Raw genomic sequence first — 15,795 nt, forward strand, 5'->3', positions numbered from 1 at the left:
AAATCTCTGCTGCCTGTCTGTGACTGCGCCATGATATGATGCAACTTCACAGCTTCTGAAACCCCATAATCTCTTGTGAGATGAGGTTTCCATGGCAACCAAAAGGCCAGTGATGCTCAATTTGCCCGTGTCGCCCACATCTCCCCTCCATGTGTGAGTGTTTTCATGTCTTCATGTCTGATTGATTGTTTCTTAAAGCACACATTACGCTTAATTCCCCAGAATGCCTCTTCTGGCTCTCAGTGCCGCAGCACTTCCTCCGCTCATTACCGTCCAGCTCCCAGTCGCTCGCAGGCGCACGGGGGACGAGATGCCGCTTCCCCCCAGAGGAAATGAGGAGCAGGATGCTGCCATCGCTCTTCTCATGCGTTCACACAGCAACGGGCAGCGTCAGCTCGTCATGCTCTTCTCATGCTGCTGTGGTGTCCTGTTGGAAACATCAGGTGTGTTGACGTCCTGTGCTGGAGCAAAACTCCAGAGTGATGGTTCAGGGCAGCGTGATGGTGCCTGACATCTACGTAAATCAGCTAAAACACAAGCCAAACGGGCCAAATGCAAAAATCTCTCAGGACTAAAATATGTGGAACCAGGACGTCTATCAAAATTATAGCATGCTGAGTAAACAAAGCCTGATCCCACACATGGGCAGAGTGTCCTGAGTCACCTGTGGACATGTTCTGTCCGTTCTCCCTTTGAGAACATACACTGAAGCACAGTTTTGTTCTGTTTATGTTGAGCTGACGTTCTGTTTACAGCTGTTTACAGCTGTTTACAGCACCTGTGCCATCGACGCATCACTTCATCAGGATCTTCATCTCAACAGGCCTCTCTGATTCATCAAAAGGGATCAAACCACAAACCTTCTACAATTTGCAGATCAGACCTCAAAACAAACCACACAACCAGTTTGATGACGTTTCTTCTGTTCCTCACTTCATGTTTCAGCTCCACACATTGTTCATATTGTGAGCCGTCACCTTCTCACAGCTTCTTCTTTTAGAAACACCAGTGGGAATCGTCCATGACTGGTTTCTGTACCTCCACATCTTCATTAAACCTTCTGACTGGTCAGGACCTCCTCAAACGCTCAGCTTCATTCTTCCTCTTCAACCTGCTGGTTATCATGTTGGTTTGTCTCTACACAATCATCAGAAAACTGTGCACCTCATGTTTTCTTCTCAAACAACCTGCAGATAAGTGTCTGTATCCAGGACTCAAGCACAAGTGAACACTGGTTTTAATGGCTACATGTGTGTTCAGGGCTGTAACTAAGCTCCTGTCAGTCAAACCTGGCAACCCTGAATCTTCTGCAATCTTGTCCTTTTCCAGCGGAACCCGTCCTTAGAGCTGCAGCACCGTGAGGCTGTGATGCTTTATTTACAGGCTGTTTCCTAACGACTGACTGCTGTGAAGCTGTGACAGTCAGACCAGGTTTTTGCTGAAATCTGAGAACAGTGAAGCCCTCTGCATTTCCAGAAGTTATTTTAAGACGTGCGAAGAGAAGCTAGAGCCACTGGGTCCGTTAAGGATCAACATTAAGTGACAAGGTGCAATTAGACTGTCTCATTATGCAGCCAAAGACAAAAACGTGACTCACGGTGTCTCCTCCAGAGTCCAGTGTCACTCAGGACTCAAGACTGTAGTGACTGAATGTTTCTTCGGTTTAGATCCTACAACTTTGAATTTTTCTGGCATATGAAATTTTAACTCAAAGAAACTTCATGGTTAGTTTTCATTGCTCCACGACTGAACACTCAGGTGTTGGTTATTTTTGAGGCAGGCCCTGATTGTAGCATTGAAGGAAACAAACTGTTTAAAACAAGGATCATTGCTGCTGCTGGGTGAGTAGTGGCTGTTTCCACTTCAGCCACACCAGATGGAAGGTGTTCAAGCTCAATAAAACTTTAGGAAATGATGTAACCATTAGCAACCACTAATAAATCAATGAGTTGCAGCCGGTGCCTCATCAGACAGTCGTACTGTTCTGACTCATCACGCACAGAAAAGGAAAACGGCTCCGAGTGTGAGTGATCCCGTCACAAAGCAAACTGCAGACGAAGTGAAGACAGAAATCCACCCGGGCGGTGAGGTTCTGTTATAAACAGTGTGAACCAGACAGAGTAAAAATCAAACCCAGCTTGTTGTGGTGCATTTGCAGTGTTCACCTTTAAATCCCTGCTGCTCCCGACACTCCACCTCATCAATAACTGCACCACGAGGGGCATTTCTGACTCACTTCTGAGGCTGGATGTTCTATTGGCCACAGGAGCCTTTAGGTTTGTCTACTCTTCGTCTCATATCTACTCATGAGCTCTGTCCTAATTCAGACTGAGGCAGACTTTTAATTTCTATTTATTCAACACCATCTCTGTCACTTAGCCTAAAAGAGTATTGGTCTCAAAACCATCTCTTCACCTCATGTTTTACCAAAGACAGATGCTGGTTAATGTTACTCACCACACAGACGCCCGTTTGATGAATTCTTGAGAGCCCTGACGTTGGGAGGAGAAAGTGTTTGCAGGTGATGCTCTCTGCTGGTAGGAGCTGAGCAGTGACGCTCACATGAAGCAGGAAACACTGAAAGAAACAGGAGTCAAAATGGGAGCCTACTTCATTTCTTCCACCTGCAGCCTGAAACCATCGATGAATGCATTTACTCAAGTACTGCACTAAAGTACTCATATGAAATGTTTGTACTCAAGTATTATCATATTTCATTGCCTGCTTATGGAAAATATTGTACTTTTTACTGCACTACATTTACCTGACAGCTGCAGACTGTACAAAACACATGGACATGCTAGATTATAAATTCAGCTTTTCAACAGTAAACAACATAAAAGTTAAACAATCATTTTAACACTTGATGATTTTCCGCTTTAAATTGTAGTAATTATTTATGATACTCACTAGAAAGCAAATGTAGATTCATCTGCCACTGAAAATAGTCCTGAGACATGAGACATCTCATCCTGTTTGATGAAAACTGCAGCAACGAGCAGCTTCAGGAAAAAATTGTATTTGTGAGGTGTTTTAACGGTTTACACCTTCAGCAGGAACCAATAAGAGCCACAGATAGAACGCCAGAAAGAACCGAGAACAAACACAACATACGCCTGATGTGTTGACAGGAGAAACAAAAAATAAGAGTCAAACTCGCAGCAGAAAAATGTAAGTTGATGACTTTATTGGTTCAATATTAGGAGTAAGTGGACTGAGTGTAGCATTGTACAGTACATGTGTCAATGTAAACTGTAACAGAATGGAAATGTTCAGAAATAAACTGTTGAGTCCCACATCACATCTGATCCCTCTGTAACTGGAACATGTAAAGCAAAGACTGATGAGGTTTGAGGGTATATCAAGTACTGAGACAGAACCAGACAAAGACCAATCAGACCAGAACTCCTGCCGTACGACCAGGAAGTAGACAGAGCCAGAATTGTTCCCAGATAAATAATGTGTCTGGTCTGATTCTTCTTCACCTGGTTCTGGAGGAATATTGCAGATAAGCAAAGAGGATGCAGACACACAGCTGGGGGATACATGTCTATCATAACAGAGCTATGTTAGTGGGGGAGCTCATGGGGCACCAGTTTGTAGTGGGCCCCACAGGACGGGCAGCGCTGGGCCTCACCCTCATGAAGCCAGAACCAAATCACGGATGTGTTGTCTTCTTCACCTGCAGAATAAAAAGCAGTTGAGACACAAACCAAGAGGAACCTGAAGCAAATGTTGTTTTTGTAGAAACAGATTCCCTTTAAAGTTACATTTCTCCTCACGTTACTGTTCACAGAATCAAATCTATTTAGCAGCTGAGAACATTTACTGTCAGTTAGTTTGTCATTTCCATCAGTGAAAGCACTGATCTGTTCCGAGCTGTGAGTATTTAACATACAAACACATCCTGAGCTGCTTTAACTAAGCAGTACAGACTGTCCAGGGGAAGAACCCAGAACAGGAAAATGACACTTACAAACACATCCCACAATCCTCTTGTTTGTGATGGAGGGAACCAGGTGGGGATCAGCCTTGGAACCAGTGTACTGCTTTGGCTTCAGCATGCTGTAGGGATCCTGAAGAATTAGAGAGTGGTCGATTTATTGAGATCAGTTTGTTATAACGAGTCAGTTTCCCTGTTTATCCCACAACACATCTGTTCTGTTAAAACACTAATTCATTTAATCAGTACACAGATTCTTAAGGCCTGCACATACATGTCAGCATGTCTGTAATTGCTGCAGGTTGAGTTGCAGGTTGAAGAACAACTGCCACAAGCACTAACAGAAGTATAGAAGTCTTTGAGTCCTGGACACTTTATGGACTAAATGACGAATCGATAAATACTGAATCTTATCTGCACGTTGATTGATGATGAAAACAAAGTTGCATTCTGACTTATTTTCTAAATAAAATGAAGCTTGATTGTTGTTATTTTTAATGTGCATTAGTATCTTTTCCTGTTTTGTTTAAATGTGTAGGGTCTGTGTCTGAGACTTGTTATCACACCTTTCCCTCCTTGGTAGCCTTCATGATGATCTTCTCCAGTCCTGTGGCCTGCTCCTCGTCAGTGGGAATCCCTGCAAACGTGACCAACAACAGTGCGTTACCTTGTCACCATCAGTTTGCTGCAGGAACCAATTTCAACTTTACAGCTGTAATTACTTTCCACCCCATTGACAGAATGATCACTGACACTCTACACTGATCCTGTTGTCTATGAGGCTCCTACATCAGCTGTGAAAACACCAGTTTAACCACATTGGATAAATGTGGTGTTTTATTGGCTAATGCTGTACATTAGCCAACAGTTTAAATTATATATTTTAATTCGCTTAGTTTAGTTTAAATGGAAGAAAACCGAGTTTGACCTCTCGCAGCTAGCGGCACAACCGCTAATGCTGCTAATGCTAACTAGCCAGTTAGCGGGTGGTCGTTAAAAACTTATTTCCCGAGCTCTCTCGGGTTTAAGTCCAATCGTTGGTCCCATCCTCACCTCCAGCCGCCATGCTGCGGGTCAGAGCAGGGACCGGCCCGGTTCGGCAGGTGGTGGCGGCTCGAACCGCCGAGCGGAGCAGTAACCTTGCAGCCATTTCTCCTTCCTCACTGACCCAAATGTGGCGCTCACTGATGACGTAGGTGGAACTGTCGCACGGTTTAAACGTGACGATGAAACGCGGACGTAATTAAAACTATTTATTTAAATTATATATATATACCTGTTTAAAAAGTAGTAAACACCAGGGAGGAACATTTCATGTGAAAGTATGAAATATTTCTGTCAGGTTAAAGTGATGAAATCTAATTAAATAATAAATGTTTGTGATCAGCTGCAGGCCTGGACACAGATATTGACTCCCAGCAGTGTCAATTTAGCAATTTCGGCGCTTTCCCTGGCTGGAAACTAGTATCCCCAGGTTAGCGATGTTAGTCCATTAATTGATTGATTAGTTGATTACTTTCATAGCAGCTCCCACAACATCACAGAAACAAAACTAATCTCTGTCATATAGAAGGATCATAAACCACATGACCTGTAAAATTACATCCTATTCATAGAGAACAGGTCTAATTCACCTTCCGCAGCTCAGGGCAACGAGTTGACACTGAATTATTGCAGTAAATATTAACAGGTGGGTTAAAATGTCTAATGTGACTTTATGCAAACTTTGCTGTCTGACAACCCACCAACTTAAGTTACTCAAAGAGCCGGAAAAAAAAACACACACATTATTTAGGTCAGAATGATCCGTCCTGGCTTTATAGTGTTTCGAATTAAAGACGATTTTAATTAAATATGTCGTGATAAAAAACTTAAAGCGACAAATAAGACGATAAATTAAATTAGCACATTTTTAAACGAGGTTTGGTCTGGACCTGATCACAGGAAGAGGAAGTCTAGTGTCATCTGTCCCTATTTAAAATCCTGTTCCGTCACATTTCAGACATCGGTCCCATCCTCACCCCCAGCCGCCATGCTGCGGGTCAGAGCAGGGACCGGCCCGGTCCGGCAGGTGGTGGCGGCTCGAACCGCCGAGCGGAGCAGAAACCGAGCAGCCATTTCTCCTTCACTGTCAGTAGTCGCAGTAATATGACGTCGAAGGTCGCTGATACGTCACTTGATTTTGACGTTGGGTCTTTACCAGTTTATTATTAAAAAATATTATTTTATTGCTAAAATTAACAATGTTTTTATTATAGTATTAAATATAATTTAATCATGTATAATAATCAATGCCTTTATCGAGAAATAATTGCTTTAACAATGTGACACTGAGTCAGTTCTCTTTATTACACACCATATAATCCTACACTGTTATTACACTTGAAGATTGACATATTGTTGGTGATTTTTACAACAACCATCGTTTTAAACCATTTGACAAATCTTTAATATGTCACATGACAAGAAACGTTTTCCTATCTGCCACCTCAGGGGTTTTCAGTTTCAGATGTTTGCACCATAACTTTGCAGTTAAGACGAAGAGGAGTGAGGGGAATTAGAGGAGCTCCACGTAATTAGCAGGGAACATGCCGTACTGTCCATCGGGTCCGTAACCTTTCCACCAGCCCTTGTCCACCATGTCTATGTCGGTTATAAGGTCGTCAGGGTCAAAGGTGATCTCAGTGTCGTCCTCTGCAGAAAACAGGTGACGGAGTAGAGAACAACATTAACATGTGCAGTAATGTGTGTTTTTAACTGAGTGCAAAAGATGTTGAGATATCAGAAGAAAGACTTTATGCTGAAACAAACAGACTGATCTAATAATGTGTGTGTACATACCAGCCTGGTAGTCATACAGAGCTCTGGCACAGATGCCTCGTCCATTGGCACGTGCATCACGGTCTTCAGCCTTTTATTTAAGACAAGTTATCCAAACATTTTACACCATTTTTAGCTGTGTGGATTATTATTATTATTATTATTAATATTATTATTATTAATAAACTGGACCCCAGGAACAACCCCTAGTGAGAGACTGTGTGGACTCACTGTGTAGACATAGTCATCAACACTCTCATACAGATTATCCTCTTTCTCCGCTGGATACTGTGACTCGTACAGGTTGTCCTCTGCAGATTGACAACAGTGTCTCAGTATTAAATGTGGTGTAAAAGTGCTAATAGCACACAACACAATATTTCTCCACAAGTAAAAGTATCAGTTATTCTACATCATCATCATTTCATTATTATTATTGAGCAATTCATCTTTTGTTTGGTTTGTAAGAGAAAATCTAAAGAAATGACCGTCACAGATTCCTGCTAAAAACTTGCTGTTTTGGTTGATTACTGGCTGACACATTCTTCATCATACCTGCTTCAACTTCATCATCATCAAACTCGTCCGACCACCCAGCTTCTTCTGTGTGAGCAGCATCTGTGTGAACACACGACAGAAACCGAAAATATAATGTCTGTGATCTACTGTGATGTCATAATGTCTCTGGAATTAAAACACCACAGTCTGCAGTGCATCTGACCTGGAGGCTGAGTAGCTGCTGCAGAGGCCACAGCTGCAGCAGGTGTGTGAAACAGCACAGGTGAACCAGGTGAAACAGGTGAAACAGGTGAAACAGGTGAAACAGGTGATGTGAAGGATGAGGCCGTGGCTACAGCTGGAGCTCGTGGAGGCTGCACTGGGATTTCTCTTTCAAAGGAGCTCTGAGACAGAAACCGACTCTGCAGCTTCCCTGAGAGACAGACTGAAAGCATCAGAACAAACCACTAACGTTAAGACTCCCCAGGTGCTATTTCCACTGGGTTTTGCTGGTTTACCAGGTCTAGATGCAGCAGCTCTGTTGCTGGCCTCAAAGCTCTGCTCCTGCTGCTTGAATATGTCTCTGGGATTAAATGATCTCTGAGAAATCAGTGATTTGGCCTCCTGCAAACAGCAGCAGCAAGATTTCCTTCCATTAAAACCAACGCAGGTCTTCTTAATCAATATTTGCTGCAGCAGTTATACTCACATTAGCTTTCTGCACAGATGCAGCAGAGTTTATTCCCACCATCTTCTTTTCTTTTTCCTGCTGGTTCTAAAACAAACACATGATTCTATTATTCTATTCTATTATTTTTATACTGATATTAAACAGCTTTAATGTGAAACCTGCAGTTTGCATCTGGAAGGTAAAAGATGTGTTAAATATGTGTAATCAGTGGCTTCAAATTAAAATCCAACACACAGCAGCAGGAGGAAACTGATCATTAATTGGGAAATATTTTGAAAAGACCTTTACTGTAAGAAATATGTTTAATGTCCCGTCAGCTCACCAGTCGCTGCTGCTCCCTCTCTCTTTCTTCTTCTTCTTCTCTCTGCTTCTGATAAATCCTGCCACAAACACAAGCCCAGTGTTGTTGACAACAACACTACAAAGCCAAGCTTTCTGAAATCACTGCATATGTGCTGGTTTCTACTTTAACTCCAGGCTTGTGTGTGCAGGAGGTTCTTATGTTGACTGTTCTGGTCAGAGCAGAAAAACCATTTGAATATGTGCTGGTTGAACTGGAGGGAAGGATGTGGGTATTTTCATAATAATAATGGCTCATTATTCTCTGATGGGTTCAGGCTCATGCTGCTTTTTGTGTCTGACTCACTTCTCCTGTTCAATCTGCTGAGCTCGCTCCTTTGCTTTCCTCTCCATCTCCTTCGCCAGTTTCTGCTCCACCTCCCTCCTCTCCTTCTCCAGCGTCTGTTTCTCCAGCTCTGCCCGTTTGTTCTCCTCCAGTCGACGAACCTCCTCATCCCTCTGAAGAAGACAGTAAGACTGTAACCAGGCTGCACAGCCAGCAGCTCAGGCATCACATAAATGAAATGAAGACAAACCTGGGATCGGGCCCATAAGTCGTCCTTTTTGGTTTGTTGAATTTCGTTCACAGCGTTGACTTTCTGATACACAGAACCCTGAAAAACCAACGGAGGAGGAGTAGTGGAGTCAGACATCAGGTTTACACACACACACATTTCTGTCTGTGCCAGTGTGTGTCCTCACCACAGGTCCTCTGGGTGCGTCTCTGTATTCTCTTTGCTTGTGGAAATTATAGTTGGCCCCAGATGCTTTGGCCACTTTTGCCAGAACGGTCTCGGGCTCCACGTCGTCCTCAGCCCGGGCGTTCACGGTCACATGGGCTCCCTGTGGTCACATGTCATGAGCACAGGTCACATGTCAGTGATGAGCACACTGAGACTTTAACAGTATGTGCTTTCAACATGTGTCCTCGTCCCTTCAGCTGCATCCACATTCTCCCTTTGTGTCTGCTCTGCACAACCTAACACACACTTCACTGCCCAGACGTGACTCGCTCAGACACACACCTGTCTCCACTCACCTGATCAGCTCCCACAACTACTTCACTCCCTTTGCTTCTTTACAAGTTATTTGATGTGCCTTAGCTTTGTGCTTTGGTTAGAGGAAGAAACAGAATCAGGAGACTGAGAGTCCAGGACAGACTGAAACACACCTGAAGCAGAGCTGCCAGGGACAATGTCCCACAGTGGGGGATGCTGGCTTTAAAAGGGTTTTAATTAAAAGTGGGGTTCAGTTTGTGTACTACAGCCTGCAGACACCTGAGTGTGATGCAGCTCTTTGTGTCTATAAACAGGTAGAAACAAGTAGACAATAACAAAGTCAGACTCACCTTTAGGAAGCTGGCCATGGTGCTCACGTGGTTGGCACAGATTCCTTTCCGAGAGTCCTTCACACCCTCACCTGTCTGTGTGCACATGAACACACAGGTGTAAAGACACACACGCAGCTCTATACGTCCTGTAGTGTGTGTGTGTGTGTGTGTGTGTGTGTGTGTGTGTGTGTGATCTGTCTCACCCAGTTGATGAGGACGTATTTGGGCAGACCAGAGTTGGGGTCCTGGACACGACAGAAACCGTACATCACCTTCCCAGTGTTCAGCTCCTCCACCATCTCCTCCAGTCCCCCGTCTGCACACAGGACCACATCACTTCAGACCAGTACTGTTTCTCCAGGTCAGTTCTGACCTTGTTAAACTCTTCAGAAAACAAATCTCTACAGTCTTTAAACTTATTTTTTTGTTTAAATCTCTGCCTCATTTTCCTTTAATTGTACTTTAATATGATAATATAGGGAATGTTGTTTTTATTGTTGTTTTGTTTTTAATGCTGTTCTGCAGGTTCCTTATTCTGCTTTAACGTGTTCTCTTCTTATTCCATTACTACAAAGTGAACTATACATATAAATTATCAGCAGAGTTGCAAACAAAGCAGCAGCTGCTGAATCAGTGTGACTAATCTGATAATGTCAGGCCCGGGAGTAATTTCACTGCACAGGGAGTCGTCTCCTTCTCTGCAGCAACAGTTTTCACTGCATTATCTTATATCAAAGTCAACACAGTTCTAACAGGACACGGTTACTCACATTGGACTTGTTCAAACTTGGAGTGAAAGTGGCTGATTCACATTTTATCAGGACATCAGTCAGATCTTACCTCCCTTGTCTGCCAGACGAATGTCATTACTGTTGCCTTCGTAAGTGAACAGCACCCTGACAGCACAGAAACAGCCACAGTCAGCAAAATGTCAGGGTGTGGACAGGCAGGTGAACTAGGAACTGACACACTTTAGTTTGTCTGAAGGATTAGAGCTTAGAAAAGTCAGTCGCTCACCAGTTTGTATCAGAGCTGCCGTCCACCACGTCTTTATAAGCAGCCATGAGAGCAGGTCCATTCTTACTCAGGTTCACTGCCATTTTAATCCAGGTTTTCCAGTCTGAACAATCTGACACAAACCCCTGCTGAGATCCAGCAGCCTCAGGAAGGGGGGGCAGAAATCCAGAGACAGAAGAGAAAAGAAGCTGCAGGTGATTTTATAGAAGAAAACGCCACAGGATCGGAGCAGAAGGACTACGACTCTGATTTATTTGATTTCCAAAGCAGAATCTCTCACTCTGATCTGTTAAACCAGTCAGGGCAGTCAGTCCAAACCGGATCCACCACATTCTTCCAGAACTGACTCACCTTATTCATCAGCAGGAGAATAAGGTCTGAGAAGGAGCAAACTGACATGTATTCACATTAGGATTATTTTATAATCCTGGACACAGAGCTAACGTACAGCAACATGTCTCAGCTTTATGCTAAGCTAAGCTAACAAACACCGGGCAGGACAGGTCCCTGTCTCCCTGTGTGACTCTCAGTAAGAAAACCAGCACATGTCTGGACCTGCTGTGTTTGCTTCTGTCTCTTTTTAGTGTCTTGGTGTCTCTGCAGTTGTTCTGCATCTTTTGTGTTGTTTCTTGAAGACACTTGATGGACTTTATGACTAACCCCTGCAACCCCCAGTGTTAGATGGAAATTATTATGAATGTGAGTGTATGGATCCTTTGGTTCATGGAAATGCACATAAAAACAGGCTGATGAAAACTTAAACCATATTTTACCACTAGATGGAGTTTTAACATAAGATATACAGGAACAAAACCTTCAACCAACCCATGTTCCTCCGCATGTTTTCCAACTGTCCCTGCCCTACCCACTGCTGATTCCAGCTTCTGACTGGCTGATTACACCTGATAACCAGGTAACCAGCTGTGGGCAGGGCAGGGATAGGTGGTAAACGAGCAGGGCAGTGGGCCTGGAGGACCATAGGTTGGCCACCCCTGCCTTAGACACACACTGTGGTGCCCTGAGCCAGGCTCTAACTGCGCCTGCTAGAGTGGAGCTGCTCAGTGACCTGCAGGTCAGACTGTGGTTGAACTGGGCAGCTTCCAGGTGTGAATGTGATCAGGGTGTTCCTTAAAAGAGCAGTTGTCAAACCATCCAAACAGCACTGGATTCAAACACTGACACGGTGACTGACACAGGAAAGCAGGAGCAGCTGTTCACCAGCAGCCGAGCAGGAACAGGGATCGGACCATTGCTGAAGGGTCGAGGGCATCGTGCCTGGAGTCGTGACAATAGTGATAACACCGTGTGGATGTTTGCATGTGAGTGTGGCTGTGACAGTCTGAGCTCTGGGTTTGGTCTCCACCACCTCCTGAGAGAAACCTCTGGCTCTTTAGCTGCTAAATGCTCCACTATGTTCACCAGCTGGTCTCTGACTGTGGCTTTATCAGAGAAACAAGTAATATTATATTATAAAAACCACATCTAAACATCTTTGATGTGCAGTCACATTGTGTGGGGAGCACTGCTGTTAATCCACTTAGTTTAATTAGGCTTTGTTTTACATGTAACACACAGTGTGTGAGGGGCCTGCAGACGAGCCTGTTAGTAAATGAATGGGTGACTGATGGACTGAATCTCCAGAGTAAATTGCCCCCTGTGGCCATCACCCCCCCACCACAGTTTGACTGGTCTCTGTCTTATCACAGGTCACGTCAACATCCACTCACACCACCCATCTGGGTAAACACAGCTCAAAATTACAATGCAGCATCATTTCTTCTTGTGAATCAGGTAGAAATGAAATACTTAGTAGTTCCTGTTGGATTTATTTTATTTTTAATTTTTATTTATTTTATTTTGTATTTATTTTTTACAAATACTGGCTGTTTTTTTCTTATAGTGCAATTAAACTGTAGAAGCAAGAGAACAGACCAACAGCAGCCCTGTGTTTTCTTATCCCTGCACCAAAAGACAGTCTCAAGGAAAGACAAGAAGGCGATCACAGATGGACAGAGATGGGTTTTCAAGGTTCTGCCTAATTGTCCAAGTTTCTTGCCTGGCGATGACAGAGGTGGAGAATTTATAATTTATAATGGTGTAAATTTGCAGACTTTTGGTGATGTGTGCTGAGCTGACATTTTGGAAGATGTTCGAGCAGCTGTCGTCCTCCAGCAGTAATCTTTCACTCCAGCTGTCAGTGACCTCAGTGCTGAAACATTTCATTTAAAATCCACAGATTCTTTATTACACCAAATTTAATGCACAACTCAGACTTCACAAACATTGAAAACAGTGAAGGGGATTCACAGTTTTCTAATTTTGGAGAGATTTTGTAAATGGCGGGGGTGGAGTGTGTGTTTTAACAGTGAGAGTTTGGCCTTTACAGTGTCTCATTTCCTCTGTTTCATTGCTGTAATGAGCTTTAAGCTGTACAAAGACACACACACACACACACGCAGACAGAAGCCACAAGTTGTTTTCTTAACACAGCTTGAAGCTCAGTTTCATCATTCTTTCTGTGCCCTTGCAGAAATTTCATGTTTCCGACACAGACTCTGCAAGGAAACAGCTTTTAGTGGCTTCTGCTGAGGAAAGGTGCTGCAACATGCAGCTTGTTGCTGCCTCCACCTATTAGAAGTAATGTAACAGCATTACAATTAAAACATCAGTCTTGGTGCAGTAACTTCGACTAGGCTGCAGCAGATTGGTCGAGGTGGCCGGGCACTAAAGGCAAAAGCGTGGTCTGCAGTGTGTTATAACCAACTGTACCAGGGAACATACTCTGGTCAAAAGCAAATTATAAGCAATAAAACAGGATCTAAAGCAGAGACACAGCCAGAGCAGATAAATAAGAAGGGTTTAAGTTGTGTGTGTGTGTGAGGGGGGTTATCCAGCTGGATGTGAGTATTTGCTGACCTCAACCTTCAAATCTCTGACCTTTTCCGTTTTTTTTCACTTCTGTTTTTTCTCACTCATGCTCTTTAAGGCAACTTCCCAAATTACACACTGACTGACCACATGAATCTGAGCTGTGTGTTTTTCTACTGACAAAGGTGAATGTTGTCTGGCCAAACAAAAACATGTTCAGGGCATGTCAGAGTTTACTGATGGGACGTTAACACTCTTGTCTAACGTTCGACACACTGAAATTAATCCACAGGTCGTCTACGACTGTGTGAGCGTCTGTCCCTGTGACGTTTACATCAGAATACAGGTGAATATCAAACAGCAGTGGGAGGATTAAACTGAATCTGTTATCATGTAAGTGATGGCACTTTGAGAATGAACCTACTTTGAATTTAATTTGTGTTTGTATTATTTATTTTAAAAAGCTGAGACTCTGGGTGCAGACGTGTGTGAAAGAGTAAATGTTCAGTAACAGTATTAAGATTTCACTTGTGGAACTATGGCTGTTGTAAGAATTAGCACATCTGGAGGCAGGAGTACGCCCAGGGCTCCAGTTTCATTTCCACCATTACCAGCAGGAAAACAGGTTTACAGACCTGAAACCTGCACATGTTCACGGCTGATTTTTGTTCAGCCTGTTCTATAACGTTTCCCTGTGCTGGAGCTAAAAAATCCATCATGGTCCTGACAGCCAGATTGAGATATGACCAGTCTGCTAGAGGGGAATAATGAGAGAAAAATAACTCAGACTGGGGCTAGTGATTGCACGTTACACACACACACACACACACACACACAACAGCAGCTGTGCATATGAGCAGGAGGGGATTACAGACAGGGTTCAGGATTTGGCTCAGGCCCAGACTGTGAAGATCCTCTCCCCTGAAGCTATGCACGACCAGAGGGGGAAGAGGGACGAGGCTGCATACCTCTGCTCAGTCGTAACCCCCCAACCTGCCTCCTACTGTAGGATGTGCAGCTGACCCCCCTCACAGGTTCACACTTCACCAGGACCTTGTGTGCTTTTACAGTGTGTGTTCATGGGTGTGTGTTCGGGCTTGAGAGTCTGTCTGTGGGGAGGAAATCCCTCTTTTGTTTCCCAGGAAGCCAAGAGTAGGCTCAGTGCGTTCAGTGGAGGAAACTCAAAGTGGAAGGAAGAATATGTGGTAGCTGTAGAGAAGCAGACAGACAGACAGACAAAGTCCCAACCCTGTCTCTGTACACTCATGTACCACTGACCTGTTTTATGTTTTATTGGTTTGAGACAAATATAACTGGTGCCTGGACAATATTCTGTTGGACTGCAGGTTGTTATACGTGCACTTATGGCTGCAGAGGATGGTGATTTGCAGCACGAACAATGACAAACATGAAGAAAATCATCTGAGAGGATGAGCAGCTTCCAGGTGCCTCCGACAGACCTGAGAACTGAGTGCTGAGACGAAATCCACATGAAACTGTCTAAGTGTTCAAAAATGTGTGAAATGATTTGTGGTCAGTTTGGTGTTTAGCTGAGCGCTCTGTCCCCCCCTCTGCCTCCTCTCTTCTCACAGGGCCAACATCTGGTGAGGAAGGACTGATAAAATGATCCAGCTGACAAAATGGTCATTTCATGGTCGGGATGTCGTCTGACAACATGAGCAGCAATACATGTTAACAGCTGGGCCGGATCATCGGCTGGGTGCAAATTTAAAATGTGTGATTACAGAGAAAGACAAAAAGCCGCCTTCTCAACTTTGCTGCCACACAGACAGGCTGGTTTGGTGTGTCAGGCTGCACTCACACCGACATTTTGCACTGGGGCGACAGCAGACAAGACTGTTGAACTCTGGGATGTTCTCGTGGTGGTTTTATCGTCGGTCGTGATGATCTTGAGGAAAAATATGCGTTCGTGTTACAAAGCAGCAGGACTGTGCATGATGTAACTGGCCAGTGCAGCACTTGGCCCCATGAAAAAACCTGTGTTTTCCACATCATGTTGGCGGCAGCCCCGCGCTGGTAAAATGAATGAGAAGGGCTGTGTTTGCTCGCACAGTGTGTGTGTGTGTGTGTGTGTGGACGCAGCTCCGTTCAGTGTGTGATCACCCACGGTCAACACATGCAGCAGTAGTACTCCAGCTGTTAGACAAACGAAGTGCAGTAAAAGGTACAGTATTTACCTCTGGACTGTAGTGAAGTACAGGTATAAAGTATAAAATGTTTATACTCTAATAAAGTACAAATACCTCAAATTAGTTCTTCAGCTTGTGT

General features: G+C 44.0%; 2 protein-coding genes across 3 annotated transcripts; both read right to left on the reverse strand.

Annotated features, from left to right (window-relative positions):
• Positions 1-3,166: 3,166 nt before the first annotated feature.
• cox5ba (cytochrome c oxidase subunit 5Ba) lies at positions 3,167-6,091 on the reverse strand. Of its 2 annotated transcripts, none has more exons than XM_026298441.1 (4): positions 5,965-6,091; positions 4,510-4,580; positions 3,977-4,076; positions 3,167-3,682 (listed from the first exon to the last, which is right to left on the reverse strand). In XM_026298441.1, the coding sequence occupies exons 1-4, from the start codon at positions 6,059-6,061 to the stop codon at positions 3,570-3,572; spliced, it is 381 nt and encodes a 126-aa protein (XP_026154226.1). In that variant the 5' UTR covers positions 6,062-6,091; the 3' UTR covers positions 3,167-3,569. The 2 variants fall into 2 exon arrangements, with proteins under 2 accessions (XP_026154226.1, XP_026154225.1); XM_026298440.1 differs by lacking the exon at positions 5,965-6,091 and adding an exon at positions 4,997-5,149.
• Positions 6,092-6,301: 210 nt separating this feature from the next.
• On the reverse strand, positions 6,302-10,951 carry LOC113124594 (drebrin-like protein A). The gene is made up of 15 exons (XM_026297600.1): positions 10,639-10,951; positions 10,462-10,517; positions 9,825-9,937; positions 9,640-9,714; positions 8,994-9,134; positions 8,828-8,905; positions 8,599-8,750; positions 8,275-8,332; positions 7,971-8,036; positions 7,780-7,885; positions 7,485-7,694; positions 7,319-7,381; positions 6,995-7,074; positions 6,785-6,854; positions 6,302-6,637 (listed from the first exon to the last, which is right to left on the reverse strand). Exons 1-15 carry the CDS (start codon positions 10,719-10,721, stop codon positions 6,501-6,503), a joined length of 1,488 nt encoding a protein of 495 aa, XP_026153385.1. The 5' UTR covers positions 10,722-10,951; the 3' UTR covers positions 6,302-6,500.
• Positions 10,952-15,795: the final 4,844 nt, after the last annotated feature.

The sequence above is a fragment of the Mastacembelus armatus genome, chromosome 12 (assembly GCF_900324485.2).
Source record: "Mastacembelus armatus chromosome 12, fMasArm1.2, whole genome shotgun sequence".
Lineage (NCBI taxonomy): Eukaryota > Metazoa > Chordata > Actinopteri > Synbranchiformes > Mastacembelidae > Mastacembelus > Mastacembelus armatus.

Excerpts from the sequence above, each read along its gene's own strand:
- cox5ba (XM_026298441.1), bottom strand. The coding sequence starts at position 6,061 with ATGGCTGCTCGGTTTCTGCTCCGCTCGGCGGTTCGAGCCGCCACCACC. Across the intron at positions 4,581-5,964 it reads CCGCAGCATGGCGGCTGGGG|GGATTCCCACTGACGAGGAG; the intron begins GTGAGGATGGGA and ends TCACGTTTGCAG. Across the intron at positions 3,683-3,976 it reads GAGGATTGTGGGATGTGTTT|GTGAAGAAGACAACACATCC; the intron begins GTAAGTGTCATT and ends TTTATTCTGCAG.
- LOC113124594 (XM_026297600.1), bottom strand. The coding sequence starts at position 10,721 with ATGGCAGTGAACCTGAGTAAGAATGGACCTGCTCTCATGGCTGCTTAT. Across the intron at positions 7,886-7,970 it reads CATCTGTGCAGAAAGCTAAT|GAGGCCAAATCACTGATTTC; the intron begins GTGAGTATAACT and ends TGCTGTTTGCAG. Across the intron at positions 7,075-7,318 it reads TGATGATGAAGTTGAAGCAG|AGGACAACCTGTACGAGTCA; the intron begins GTATGATGAAGA and ends GTCAATCTGCAG.